Here is a 15308-nt window from a genome sequence, read left to right on the forward strand (position 1 = left end):
GGTTTCACTTAACACCTCAGACAAGACCATACAACATGATTTACAAACTCCTTTTTAACAGAGACATAAAGAAATGCACTATGTAAGGCAGCTGGACAGATGGACTCACGGAAGTCCAGGCTCAGCTCACAGTTCAAGCACCGTCAGCAAAAGATGCTTTGAGGGCTGGAGCAGCTCTGCCATGAGAAAAAATACAAGAGAAATAGTATTCTTCATCCTGGAGAAGGCTCGAGGAAGACCTTAGAGCCCTTGCCAGCGCCTAAAGGGGCTCAAAAAGAGTTGGAGAGGAACTCTGAATAAGGGCTTGGAATGACAGGACCAGAGCAAATGGCTTTCCACTGTCAGAGATTATTAGATGGAATATTGGGGAAAAAATCCTTCCCTGTGAAGATGGTGGAGCCCTGGCACAGGTTGCCCAGGAAAGCTGGGGCTGCCCCATCCCTGGAAGTGTTCCAGACCAGGATGGATTGGGCTCTGAGCAACCAAGTCTAGTGGGAGGTGTCCTGCCCATGGCAGGAGGTGGAACTGGATGATTATGGACATCCCTTCTAAGCCTATTCTATGATTCTAATAAAGTAACCTAGTCAAGCAAGACTGAAGAGTCCTGCAGGTTATATGTTGACCCAGTCAATGCAATACATTCAACACTAAATTGAGCAGCAGCAGACATGACATCTCAGTTATTTAGGGAAAAAAAGCTTTCAGAATACTTAATGAAAAATTGTTAACCAATATTGCAATTTACCATATACAAAATAAAATGTTATTAAAATAATGAGCAATTAAAATATTTGAATCATGAGTGTTTTTTCCCCTGGAAAATATTTTTTCACCTGGCATTAAGAACAGCTTGCCTGCAGACTGGAGGTGCTCATGACTGCCCAGAGATACCAGCTATGCCACATCATTTCAGAGCAGACAGAGCACCTTAAAACACTTCCACCTGGAAAAGGTCAAAATCCAGACAGGAAGTAAACATAACTTCTCTGGCCATTTGAAAGGTGACAGAATAAGGCACAGAAGAACCCAAGGTTTACCTAGATTAAGTCCACTCTTCCAGCAGCACCTCGATCTTATTCTTTCCAATTCTTTGCTTTCAGGCAACTGTATTTCAATAATGCTGTTCAACATTGTGAGATAGCTTAAAGTAAATTTCTCTCCTGTACCTTCCCACTTCAGCTCCTGGACTATACAGATGATGCCCTGGGTTTTTACTCTCTGCTGATAGACTGGGTAGGAGGAAAAGGAACCCAAAAAAACCTCCTAATGATGCCTGGAGAGTCCCTGTAGCTCTTCACATTTCACTGCTTCCCACCAGACTCATGAGCTGTGGACAGACTCCTGCCAAGACTCATGCAGCTGACTCCTCCTCAAGGCACACATCAGCATTTGGAGCAGACATATGTTGATTATTAGCTGGAATCACAGAAGGTGCTGGATGAGTAGCAGTGCTTCCCTGATGAAGGAACACAGTATTTCCACTACCCATAAATGTCTACAAATCCAGCTTAATCCAATGTAGGCTGGAGCTATTTTTCTAGCTGCATGCCATCTTTTGAGGAGAAGCATGAAAAAAAACTGCAGTACCAGCTCTTCTGAGACAGGATTTGGAGCCATCAAAGCAGTCAGCTCTTCAGGCAAATCTTCTTGCCCAACCATTCACACTGGAAGCAATATTGATTTGATGAACAATAAGCCAAGGAGTTTTGGGGCTGGGAAGGCTACTGCGGTTTAAACCAGGCTCATAAAGAAAACAAACACAAAGGAGCCATTGAAGAACACATACAAATTGAGAGATACAAATAAATTTTATTTTATAAGACAGATGAGCTTTCCTGCAATTGCCAACATAATTTTAATGTGTCATTTATTATGCAATATTCTGGTCTCGTTTATTTTAAATACCTGGTCAAGCAAGGATAAACCAATGCTGTTGTGCTTGCTATAAAAATATAGTGGGATCTGATATTCCAAAACTAATATGCTCAAAAATCTTAAGGATTTCTAATGTGGGATTAGATTGAGATTGCAATGAAATGCTTTCTCAATTTGCAGTCAATTGCAGACTTTTAAGTGTCACAGCTGTGCAGGAACTGAAAGGCTCTTGAAAATTCAACGTACACTGTGATCCATTATCTCACCCTCAAACTTCCTGTTTGTTTCTCTTCCACTACATTATTTCCAAAGTAATTTACAGGGGTTAAAAAAATAAACACCAAAAGGAGAAAGCTATGACACAGCTGCAGTCTGTACAACCCCCTTCCTCACAGCCACAAGGAGCTGGTCAATGCTTCATCAGCCCTGTGATGCTGTCCCACCTCACGCCACCTACTACATGGAAAGTGGCAGGAGTGGAAGAGAAACACAGGGATAATTTAAGGTTAACTAAAGATACATCCATAGAAAGCCCATCTGATCAGCTTTGTGCAACAGATGCAAAAATCAACCGTAGTGTTTAGCACATTACCAATTACAAGGGTTAAACAGGAACAGCAACACAACACTGGGGAGGAGAACTAGACTTCATTTGGTTTGTGCAACCTGAGAAATAAAAAACTAATGGAAAAAAAAAGTCCCACTGATGCTGTACAAACCTAATTTCACACATTGCTAAATTGCTCTGAGACACTCCATGTTCACCTACGAAACACAGTGACTTCACAACTACTCTTTGGGTTGCTTTGAAAAGTCACCATCACACACAAGCTAATGCTTTTCTGTTATATAGGAACACAAGTGTGTGCACAAACAGGCCTGTGCTGCCTCGAGTATGACAGATCCCATCCCACATGGTGCAAAACTGACCTTAAGTTACTGAATTTCACCTGAAATTGTACTGGTATCAGAAGATGGTACAGGGCCCAGGACAGAGTATCTTATGCTCATCACCACGAAGTGCTGTTCTTTCAGATGTCTATTTCTCCCTCTCTAGGCCAAAGGACAGCAAGAGCTTTCTACCTGTTCCTTTCCAGAGATTATAGCAGTGCTTTAAGCTTCTGCAGCACTTCCTTTGGGGAAGTTTTCATGGGGTTTGAACAAAGGAGCTAATATGGGGGAGAAGATACTCATGGATGTGTCCAACTGTGTACCTGAAATCATGCTCAGTGTCTCAAAATCAAGATCTCCAAGTGCTCCCATCCAGCACATCATCCTGGGACAGACTGAAGCCAGCAAATTGCTGCAGAGAGGCTCTATCCAACCACTCAACTGTGGACACAACCAATAAAAGCTAACCAAAGAAATGTGAGTATAGTTTTAATGCAATCATTAAGGCGTTACCTGGAAAAATGCATATTCTAGAACAGTGCCATTATGTATACCAGTTCTCACAAACACGTCTTGTTTTGATAACAGAAAGCTGAGATTATACATATCCATATTTTTAAAAAGTTAATTTCAGCTAGCCTTACAGTGAAGTTAGGAAAAGACTACGTTGTGGGTTCAAAAGAGAACATAAACCAGGGAGAGGAAAAAAAAAGTCAGACAAGATGAAATATTTTTATTCTGCTATATACTTTTATATTTCAGAGCTCACAACTGAGCTCAGATTCTTGAGTATACAATATAGAAAGCAAGAGCAATGAAATCCAAATTGAAATACATACCAGGAATCACAAAGCAGCTGCAGGCTGCAGGCTGCAAATGCTTTCTCATTAGTGCAGCTGAACACATGTGGCAGTGGTTACCTACCCAATAGCAAACTGCACCTCCAGGAAACCACTGGAAGTTTCTTCCCTCAAAGTATAGATAGTTAAAAAAATAAAAATCCAGATGAATAATGTTAAGTGCCTCCTTTTTACAGAGGATGGAGCAATTCCACACATTCACCTAATTCCAAAGTGCTTCATTCCCAGTCTGGGTTTTTTGGAAGATGTCTGAAGTGTCTCAGGGCACACTGTCCCCACTGCACACCTTGGAGGGTAGCAGCTGAACCCCATGTTGGTACTGCGTTCATTAAGTCTCTACTGATGAGATCTGTGCCCACCCTAAGTGGGGAATGGTCAGGCTGAGATTATTACACAGAACTTCTCAAGGTTTCCACTGGTAGGAAGAGCAAGTTTGGAGGAAAAGAGGGGCGGAAAAACCCCCAAATGTAATTTGTGATTAACCAGGTGCAAGGAAACTGCAAAATAATCACACAGGTGCTCATTCTCTGGCCAGTTTACACTGCCAAGTGAAGACTCAGTGCAAACTAGAACTTCAAAGGCTACAGAGCACAGCCAAAATAAAGTTGTCCAATTGTAGCAAATTCATGGTATTTCTGTAATACTGACTACATTGCTCAAGCAAACACAGGAATACATGGGAGAATGTCAAGACATCTTACCATAAAAATATATTAAAGGGTTTTTCTTCTGAAAAGATTAAAATAAATTTAACTCTAAATAATAATTAAGAACATAACAAACATTCATAGAAGGGGCTGATCAGCACTAGAAGTTGTTTTCAGAAAAGCCATTATAAATGGATTCCAATGCCCTAGGAAAAAAAACCCCACAAAGCCTCCAACAGATTATAAATACCAGAGAGAAAAGGACTTAAAGCAGAATGAAGTTACCTGGGATGTGAATACACCATGATCCTGTGTTCTTGTGCTCAAGTCCATCTGTCTAACACCATAGGAACAACTTCAGCTTTTTTATTTTCATAATTAATATAAAGAATAAGTGCAATTTTATTTCTATTCCAGATCACTGATTTCACCTCAATGTCTGCTATCAAATCTCCTTCCAAGCTCACTTGTCCGAATCACTTGTCCGAACTTTTACGAGGTCTGCGGAAGCTGGACATGTTCTCATTCAGTGCACAGATCCTTCGAGAGAACTCCTCAAACTCCCCTAGGACTTGTTCATCACACTCAACTGCTACAGCATGTTCCACTGGGATGGAGGTAAAGTCTTCCAGCTGATCTCCTGTGCTGAATCCTGTCGCTTCCATACCCATGATCTCCTCTGCCTGCTCCACAGTGCAGCAAAGCACGGGGTTGAGTGAGGGCTGAAACGCACAGGGCTGCTCGTTGTTCATGGTGCCAGAGCACTTGCCAGGCAGAAACGCCCCATTTATTGCACTAGAACGTCCTAGGAAAGATTCCTGCCTGTCTTGGGTATTGTTTAGGCTTCCATTTTCTCCATTTAAACTACTGCACAAGTCCTGGCCTTTTTTGGTATTTCTTTTGGGGGAGTCCATAGAGGTGTCCAAGGAAGAACATATGGGTCCAGGTTTTTTATCCAGCTCTCCCACACAGGCTGTCACAGCAACAGGCTGTGTTAAAGCAGAGTTGTAACTAGGAGGAGGAGTTTTGTACTGCAGTCTCTCGCTTCCTGTGCTGGCTCGTTTTCGGAGTCCTTTATCTGGAGAAGGAAGCCCACTGGAAAAACCAATATCCAATCTGCCGAAGCTAGAGCTCTGTCTCTTTGGAACAGGAATTGCACTGGATGTATGGTGTCGATCACTATAAAAGAAGGAAAGAATAGATCACACCCATCAGGCACGCTCATGAGCAATACAGATGTTTAATCGAAGGCTGAAGCAATTGTTTTATCACAACTCCAGGCTCTCTTTGGCCAACAACTTCTATCCCAAAGTGCTAAAACCCCTAACACGTTTAGTGCCATATGAACCACAGAAGACAGCCCAGAGGACAGCTGTAGTGAAAAACAGCGAGGTCTTGTAGGAACACTTACACAGCTCCATGGTTTGGCAAGCTAATCATCCAAGAAACCATCACATTATGCTAATTCGCACTGTTAACACCATTTTATAGGATTAAGCTAAACTTATGGAATATTACTATAGACCATATATTTATGTATTTATGGTCCGTACTGGCTCATCATAAACTCTTCAAAAGTGAGTAATAACATCTGAATCCTCTATAAGCACAGAATCAACAATGGACTTCCCTGACAGCTGCACAAAGGAGAAAAACCACACCAACTTCACTATTTGCAGAGGGATATTATTGCCAGATCTTCTGCTTTTCTGTGCCAGTCATTCCAAAACTTTTTGGACAAATGCCAACCTCTAATTCTTAAGGAACATGAACCAATCAAGCCTAATTTACAAGTCTAACTTTACTGTAATACAGTTCTACAAGCCACTTTCACCGTCTCAAGCTCTATAATTTGGAAAGTCCACTTTATGCCATCTCAGGTGTGTTATGAGAACTTTCCTTCATCAGCTCAATATTTATCCAACTATAATCACCACCCTATATATAAATAGCATGCTATACATTAACATAAGCAGCTGGTTCATTTTCCTTCCAAATGAAAAAAAAAATAGTAAAAAACCAGCTATTATTGATCTACTGAATATACAATTCTAAGATTCAACCACTGTCAGTAAGAAACTCCTTCATGAACACCATTTAAAAGAATCGGGCCCAGACAAGTTAAAACACAGTGGCTTGAACAACCTATAGATGGGTTTGGAGTAGACCCTCCTTTTGAATACATCACTTTGCAGCACAAGATGCAATACCTCACAAGAATAAGTGTCACCTCAGATGAGAAGGACATGGAGGAAAAGAAGAGCAGAAAGCAGGCCTAGGTTCTGAAGTTGCAGAGGCACACTGTTTTGCAAAACACAAGTAATTATAGGAGAGATCAAACCCAAGGCAAAGTCTCTTTGTTGTCTTGAGTGAGTAATACCTCTTATCTGTTGTGCTGTGTGTCAAGCTTGCTCAAGTTAATTTTTCTTCAGCTGGACTCTAAAGGACAGAGACTTCAATATGGCATAGGACTGCCTAACTGGCAAACCCCAACAAACCCCTGCAGAATAGCTGAGGTCACTTGGCTTGTTCAGCCTGGAGGAGGCTGAGGATCTCCTCATGTTTGCAGCTTCCTCCCAAGGGGCAGCAGAGCAGCAACTCGGATCTCTGCTCTCTGTGACCAGGAAGGAACAGGACCCAAGGGAATGGCTGGAGCTGTGTCAGGGGAGATTTAGGTTGGTTATCAGGAAAAGGTTCTTCCCCCAGAGGGTGGTCGGGCTCCCCAGGGCAGTGGTCACAGCCCAAAGGCTGTCAGACACGAAGAAGCATTTGTACAACACTCTCAGGCACAGGGTGGAATTGCTGGGATGTCCTGGTAGGGCCAGGAGTTGGCCCTGTGTGTCTCTTCAACTCAGGGTATTCTGTGATTCTTTAGCAAGTGTTCATTAGCTCAATTTAGGCATAGCAGCAACTTTTCTACAAAGCAGAAGACATTTAAGTGTCCAAGTAAACCAGTATGAAAACTGAGGTGTCTAGCACAAGAAAAAGTTTTAAAAACGTTGCAGTGGGCATATAAATTAAAATTCCCCTTCAAAGGAAACATTCCTAAATTCCTTTGTAAAACCAGACCTTACACGAAAATGGGTGACAAATTAATTAGTTTGCAGTGCCAGGAGAGTTTTTTAAGAGGTTCTTACAACAAGGCTACTCAAGCTAACATGTTAGGTATGCCTGAACAATATCTCTTTAGTCCAGCAGCCAAAACATCTTCCCTTCCTTACTAAACTGAACTGGCAGAATGATCTATACCAAGTGATATAAATGTAGCAGCAGTAAGTTATTCATCACTCTCATCTACAAAATAACTTCTCAGTTAGCAGAGTATGTAAGGGCTGCCCCATAGGGCAGTAAAGCAGGAATTATCTCCATTTGTTGAGCAGATATTCAAACTAATGTATTTGAACAAAAACGGCTTGCAGCCAGATTCCTTGGTTGACATACATTGAAATGGACCTTAAGACTTTAAAACCAGGTTTTAAGCTGCTGGAGAAATATGGGGGCAGAGTTCAGAAACTGTCCATTGTTACCAATAAATATGAATAGGATGGGTTGAGCTTCAGTCAGGAATAAATACAGGGATAACATCCTAAATCTGAGAATGAAGGAATGAAGTCCACAGTATGGTTTATCTGCTTATCAAATATTACCTAAGGCATCTAGATAGAAGTAAATATGTATAAAGGGTGTTGGAGATCAGCCATTCAAGAGTTCCACAGTCACTGGAGAAGAAAAATGAGAGAACGGTGGTCACCCCCTATTTGAGAGCCAGTGATGATCAGTGGGAAAGTCATCTTCCCTTGATCACAGGGGCAACCTAGGCAACAAGCTCAGGCTGAGTGACAAGTGTCTACAAGGCAAACATGAGAAGATAAATCTCTCTCTTTTAAGTAGAACAATGGCCACAGTCTTGCAGGCAAGTAAAACAAATCCATAAGACTCTGGGTACACTGGGTTAAACTGTTTTTTCCTGTGCCATCACCTCCCTCCAGGTGAGAGTGGAAGTCATGTTGAGGTTTTAGTCCAAAAGTAATGTTTAGACAGAGGCACAGAAGTCAAAAATACAAGGCTGCTATTAATACCTATGAAAACAAGCAGCTGATGGAGGGTGTCTATTCCATTTGTGTCTTCCTTGAGGCTGTACTGCTACTAGAATTCACAGCATTCATATCAACGTAAAGTCCAGAGAAAGAATCCCAGAAGGGTCTGGTTTGAAAGCGACTTTTAAGACCATCTAGTTCCATCCCCCTGCCATGGGCAGGGACACCTTCCACTAGACCAGGTTGCTCCAAGCCCCATCCAACCCAGCCTTGAACACAGGCTTTCCCACCTTCACAGGGATGAATTGCTTTCTAATTTCTAAACTAAACCCACCCTCCATCAGTTTAAAGACATTATCCCTTGTCCTTTGAGCTTATGAAATTAATAAAAATATATAAAAGTATATTAAAAAGTATATAAAAAAGTATATATATAAAGAAATATTAAAAAACTATCATCCAGTTACTGACACACTTTAGAGACTGTCAGGTATTTTCCCCAGAGAAAGGTTTGGCTTGCAGGAGCACAGCCCTTTATTCTAAGGCACAGTCTTGAGCTGAATTACTCAGGCTGGGCTGATTCAACTTCCAGCAACAATCCCTTGGTTGGTCTCCTGAGACACCAGACAGGTGTGGACGTCTGTCCAAAAAGAATGGCCTGTGACTTGTTGAGTATAAAAAATTATTTGATTAACTGTCATTAGAGCCTGATGACTTTTACTCATCAGGCTGGATGACACTCGAACTGGTTACACATATGGGTATGTACAGTTCTTGTCAGAAAGCAGGATTTCTAAATTAAAAAAAAAAAAAAAAAAAAAAAAAACAAACACCAAAAAAACAATGAGAAGGCTCAGGTCACCAATTTCAATGTTTCAATTGTATCCAAACCTCAAAAGCCAATTCTAACAGTCCTGACTTCAGCTCTAAGTTTTTCTGGCAGCAAAATGACAAAGTAGCTATTTTCTCCCAAAATATTAATTTTTGCTAGTTAAAAAACAGTCAGTTTGAGCATTCTTAGCCCTAAGGTGGAAGACACAGACTCCCCACTGTAAACAGGTGAGATAAACTGTCACTGAAGTAAGACACAAACATTTCTGAAATTATTTTCTTAATAAACACATTCTGGTTGCAGTTTTTATAAAATGTTTCTTCGGTCAGATTCACCTGTGATTATTCAATCTGTCTGCAAGTGGCTCAGAGAAACTGTAAAGCAATATGAGGGACAAAATACAATTTACAGGCTCAAATATGTATCTTTTCCTCCATACAAAATGTTTCCTGTGAGGAACATTACTGGATCACAGCTGGACAAAATACTAAATTTTGATTGCCTGGCCAAAAGCCAAAATCCACAGCTACAGCTCTTTGCTATGAGAGTGCTTTAAAAAAAACCCACAAAAACCTAAACACCATTTGATCTTTGTGTGTTGTAAACTATGACCTCATGGCAGTAAGAATACTCAATGAAGGTGTTTTAGTTATTTATAGCTATCTGAAACGCTTGAAGCTCCATGAGCAGTTCAGAGCCAGTATCATGTCAACTGTGCTAAAAAGCAGTAATAGTTTCTCACCTTCTTAGAGATTAGTGGTAAAATAATGTACAATAGCAACAGAAAGGCTGCCAATATGAAGTTAAGATGAAACTGTATCTTTTGGCAGCTAAAAAATTTGGCAACACATTTTTAAAAAATGAAATCTTCATAAATCAAGCCACCAGAGTTTTCATAACTAAGATGTTTCAGGCTCCTCTTAATTCTAACAGTATATTAATCAAGACATAGCTTCAAAACACAAATTAAGGCCTTGGTACTCAAGTATTTTTGAGGAAAGCCCTTAAATGCAGCTCAAAAGGGCATCTCTCTGCCTACAGACAAGCCATTCAAAAGGAGGATCATGTATTTGCCCACACTAGATAAGTCTACTGTCTATTCACTAAGAAAAAATCTTCTTGCTGGACCGCTCAGGTTTGCAGCATGTTCTTTACTTTCTGTTAATCACACATACTATCCCTCATAAGTTACAGAGTGAAAAAAAAAAAAAAAAAAGAAAAAAAGCTGAAGAATAGGAGAGAAAATGAATCAGAGCCTCTTGATTTAATGCAACCATAATCTAAAGAGCCAAAACTTGGGAAAGGTAAATCTGAACATGCAAAAAGAAAAAAAACTATTTTAATTAAAAATGTTAAAAATGGACAGGCTACACGAAAGTGGGAATTTGAAGGGAACTTATGAAAAACAGGGAGAGCAACTTTTTAAAGAGGCAGAGAGGGACAGGACAAGGGGGAACAGTTTTAAACTAAAAGAGAGGAGATTTAGATTAGAGATTAGGAAGAAATTCTTGGGTGTGAGGATGGTGAGGCCCCGACACAGGTTGCTCACAGAAGCGTGGCTGCCCCATCACTGGAATTGTTCAAGGCCAGGTTGGACAGGGCTTGGAGCAACCTGCTCTAGTGGAAGTTGTCCTGCCCATGGTTGGGGAGTGGAACAACATGCCTTTAAGGTCCCTTTCCATCCAAATCCTTCTATGATTCGGTCTCAAATGCTGGAAGAAACTGCCTGATCACAAGAAAAAGGATTTAAGACAAAATCTGCGTAGGGCCTTTTGCATCCACAAAAGTTAACCTAAAAAATTGAGCTACTTTTCTGGAAGCCAGTGAAACTCCAGGACTAAAAAACTGGAAACAGAGAGAAGTATTCCCAAAAGGAAACAGAAAAGATTCGGGGACAAAAGTAAACACAGCAGTATATTGGTTCCAGGAGAGGTATGAAGATGGAAGCAGAGTTTGCAGACCTGCAAGCTTGCTGCAATAAATCACACAAGTTGGGATGTGAAAACATGTATTAATCATTCAAGTGTAATACCTGAGAAACCAAAACAAGACAAATCTCCCCAGGCTCAGGGAACCAGCCACTAAACTTTGATGGACAAACATTGAACTCTGCAGACCTTCCAAAGGGCCAAAGGCTAGCCCAGAGCTCCAGGCAAAACGGGAACTCATAAAAGACTGAAGTAGAGACTTTACAGACAAATTTACTCAAATTTATGTATGAAATAAGTGAGCTCTTCTAGAAAAGCCATGGAAGATTTTTTGGGGTTTGCTTTTAATCTAAAATGGCAATGATGATGGTGGTGACAGAACTTAAATTCAGAAAAACCCAGCTACAGTGCTCAGAAAGGAAACTGAAGACCAGCAAGAGAACCAAATAAAACAGGCAGTGCAAGTGAGTATGTGGATAAGAAATCCTCTTGTCTCCCTGCTCTTATCCTGCAAACAAAGAATAACCTGGAAATATTTTACTGACTGCAGTATGTATCAGAGGATGTCAGATGATTCACAGTAACCTGAAAATAAAAAATTCCTTCAAATACTCATTTTAACAGCTAGTGGCTTGTCTGCTTGTTTCAATGTTCATAATCAGGTATTATTCACAGGACAGTGGACATCTGTATTCTGCCCAATTATGAAAGTCTAGCCAGTTTTCCCCTCAAGACAGACTCCCTGTAAAGCCTCATTTCCATTTATATTATTAGGAAGCACTAAGAAGCATTGATCAGAATCATCAGTTAAAAAAAAAAAATTAAAAATGAACAAATATTCATACAACTTCTGGACATGAGAAGGAAATGACGCACAGACATCTATGGGGGGAAGGGAATGGGACACTCAGAAGAACTATGCTTAATATTCCTACATGGAAATATTATCCAGCCAGAAAAAAAAAAAAAAAAAGAAAAACCTCGGAAGCATAACTAAAGTTTCCAGATCAGTTCTTCCGAGACAGCACAGGCCAGAAGGGAAGAAGAGGTATCCACACTGACAATTATTCCCATTTCACATTTCCAGTGTCAACCCACTTCTGCTTATTCAAGACTGTAGTAGACACCCATGAGCTGCACCACTCCCACTCTACTAAAGAGCAGAAAGAAATGCTACAGATATCATAGTCTGGCCCTTCATCTTCAAATTTTCTGAGGGGATCACACACCATCTGAGGATTTTTACATTACTGTGATGGATGCCACATGAAAACTCAATGTGATAGTTTCCCAATGAAGAAGGCTTTTCTTTATGCATCTTGCTAGAGAAAGCAAAAAACCAAAAGCAGAGAGAATCTTTTCAGCTGTGCCTGAAATTACTTACAGAATAAAACTGCACAAGGGGCTGAGTTTCTCAGGACCTATTTACTTCCTCTGTTGGCTGAGCTGAATTTCCATCAGGCAACATTTTTTTACAGTATTGCTGAAAGAGGAAACTTTTCCTACTCCTATATTTGTTTTCCTTAGCCAAGACTCCAAACAGCAACCTGGAGGTGGGGGTGTTCAGCCTGGGAGAAGAGAATGCTCCAGACACCTTAAAGTCCCTGCCAGTGCCTGAAGAGTCTCCAAAAGAGCTGGAGAGGGACTTTGGACAAGAGCCTAGAATGACAGGACAATAGGGAATGGCTTTCCACTACCAGAGGGAAGGATTAGATGGAATATTGGGAAAAAATTCTTCCCTGTGAGGGTGGTGAGGCCCTGGCACATGTTGCCCAGAGAAGCTGGGGCTGCCCCATCTCTGGATGTGTTCAAGGCCAGGGTGGATGGAGCAACTTGATCTACTGGGAGGTGTCCCTGCCCATGGCAAGGGGTGGGAATTGGATCATCTTTAAGACCTTTCTAGCCCAAACCATTCTATGATTCCCTGTGACCTATTACAGCAGGATTCACACAAGCATTTTTCAACATCAAAATCAATTTTAAAAAGAGGAGAATGCAGGGAGAAGAAACTGCTTTGCTCATGAGAGTTAAGAAGGCAGGAAAACAAAACTATTCTATGGTTCTGTGATTAGAGGAGAATGCAGGACAAAATAATTGCTTAAAGCAAGAGGCTGCATGAGTGCACATGATTCAAAGAGCATAAGTTAAAACCATGTGAATACAAACCATCACTTGCTGAAATCCACTGGGTAGTAAACTGTTCTTCATATTTAGTAATGTTCACCTCCATTTAAGGAGAACTGGTTAAGCCTCCTGCTCAAACAACTGCTGCAAGATAAAACTAAACTAACTTTAGCCTTAAAACATAGAAACCTGTCTGATTTGATTTTCTGCAGACACTGGAAGGTGAGTCTGAATCCTCCAAAATGAATTAGAACGGAAGTACATGGGATTTCCGTGGAAGATACTATAACCTTCAGTTATTTATTAATGTAGCTTCTCATTTTAGCAACAACACTGAACATGCAACAGCAATTTTCATTAGCAGCAATTATACTACAGAGAGGTTGTGTTGTTTATCATTCAGGTTCCTATGCAGCTCACTTGAATTACACAGTCAGGGACTGCCCAGGCTATGACTTGTTCTGCTTAAGCAGTTTGATACAGAAGGTCCACCTGCTACCAAACATAAAACACAGTCTTAAGACAACAATTAATTCACCTCCCTCTAGTGAAGAACATTGTTTTTTAAACAGGATTCCCTTGCTACATCAACCTCTGAGAAGGGCTGTGGGCCCATCATACGGAAGAACTTGTAAGAGTGCAAGAAAACAGTAGAATTTTGTGGACAGTTACAGAGTCTTTATTTTGGGAAGGTCATAATCTCACCAAGCATTCTCAGCTTGTGAAGAGGAGCTGCTTGTCTAAGACAAATCCTTACCTTCAATTTTCTTGTAGCACCCACCTCTTCTTATAAATTACAAAAAATACTTACCACCTAACCATCAGTCCAAGCTCCATGAAGTTTTTCAGGTTAGGAAGAGTTTGTCTCAGATCTGGAGTACTCAGCCCATGCTGGTATCTAAGCTACAAAATCAGAAAAAAAAAAAATCCTAAAATTAGCACACCTTTCCAAATCCCAAAGAATATAACATCATGGTCAGTTAAGTCACTAGGTTTTTAGAAAGTTTAGGATGATTATCCAGCAGTTCCAAGATATTTATTCCCCTATAAGAAAATGGTCTATTTACTGCTTGTATTAGAAAACCCGCCCAAGAACAGGGACAAAATAATCAGTCAACCTGACTCTTAAACTTCCTTACACTTGCTCCATTTACTATCTGCAACAGGAAAGCAGGCTCACAGGTTAATAAAAACATGGCCATTATGGGAAGACACCAATTTCCATCACAATGTTCTGTATTCATGAATTCCAAATATTTATTTGTGTGTACTTCTCAAGTCTGAATGTATCAGTGTATACTGGAACCAGTAATGGAATTATTATAGTAACATCAATGAGCAAAAAATATATATTGTTACACAACTGATCAATATCTGTGCTCCTTACACAGTTTATATCAGCATTTAAACACCTGTTATTAGTGTCATAATTAAATCCAGTACTCAAATCAGATGCTACCTAGCAAAGGGAAAGGCTTTAAACACTGACATACTTTAACCTGAATATTGACTCCTACAAGTTGTTCTTACGTCATCCACAGGACATAACTGTCACTGGTGAGAATTATAACCTCTGTGTTTAACAAGTCACCAAGTTAAAAATAACTCTGAAGACACAGCACATGGAAGGGAAAAAGTTTGTGTTTCAAGTTTGAATCTCAAAATTTCAGGGAAACTTTGCAGAGAAATGTATCCCTTGTGTGGTTAAAATATGAAAAAAGACCCCATCACCTACATTCGAGTATCTCTAAGGCTACTGGAATGATGCACTACCAATTTAATAAGCAGTTCTCAGCATACATTAACACGCTTTAGAAGTCTCTGCTGGACTCCAACACAGGCACACACAGTAACTGCACAAATTTAGTGCTGATAGAGTTACTTGCTGAACCATGGAACAGTCCCACTCAAAGTTAAATTTCTTTTGTTTAGAATCACACACCAGTTTCCACAATTCCTGACAGCAAGATGCAGGAAAGTATCTTACGTTTCAAAAATTTTTGATTTCTCCCAAACAATCAGTTTTTCAGAGAAAAAGACTCCTGAAATTGGGAATCATTTTTATGCTTGTCTGAGTTTTAGAAAGAATAATTACTCTGGAACAAAATCACCCT

At 40.3% G+C, this 15308-nt stretch overlaps 1 protein-coding gene across 3 annotated transcripts in view; it reads right to left on the reverse strand.

The window, feature by feature from the left end:
* Positions 1-1789: 1789 nt before the first annotated feature.
* The window catches only part of UVRAG (UV radiation resistance associated), a 92813-nt gene continuing 79294 nt past the window's right edge, over positions 1790-15308 (reverse strand). For all 3 annotated transcript variants that reach the window (XM_041422440.1, XM_041422439.1, XM_041422438.1), the window contains 2 exons: positions 14006-14097; positions 1790-5452 (listed from right to left, as the gene is read on the reverse strand). In XM_041422440.1, the coding sequence (XP_041278374.1) occupies positions 4750-5452; positions 14006-14097 (795 nt within the window). In that variant the 3' untranslated portion in view covers positions 1790-4749. The remainder of the gene's footprint in view (positions 5453-14005; positions 14098-15308) is intronic.

Source organism: Onychostruthus taczanowskii, unplaced genomic scaffold (assembly GCF_017590055.1).
Source record: "Onychostruthus taczanowskii isolate IOZ18803 unplaced genomic scaffold, ASM1759005v1 scaffold73, whole genome shotgun sequence".
Classification (NCBI taxonomy): Eukaryota; Metazoa; Chordata; class Aves; order Passeriformes; family Passeridae; genus Onychostruthus; species Onychostruthus taczanowskii.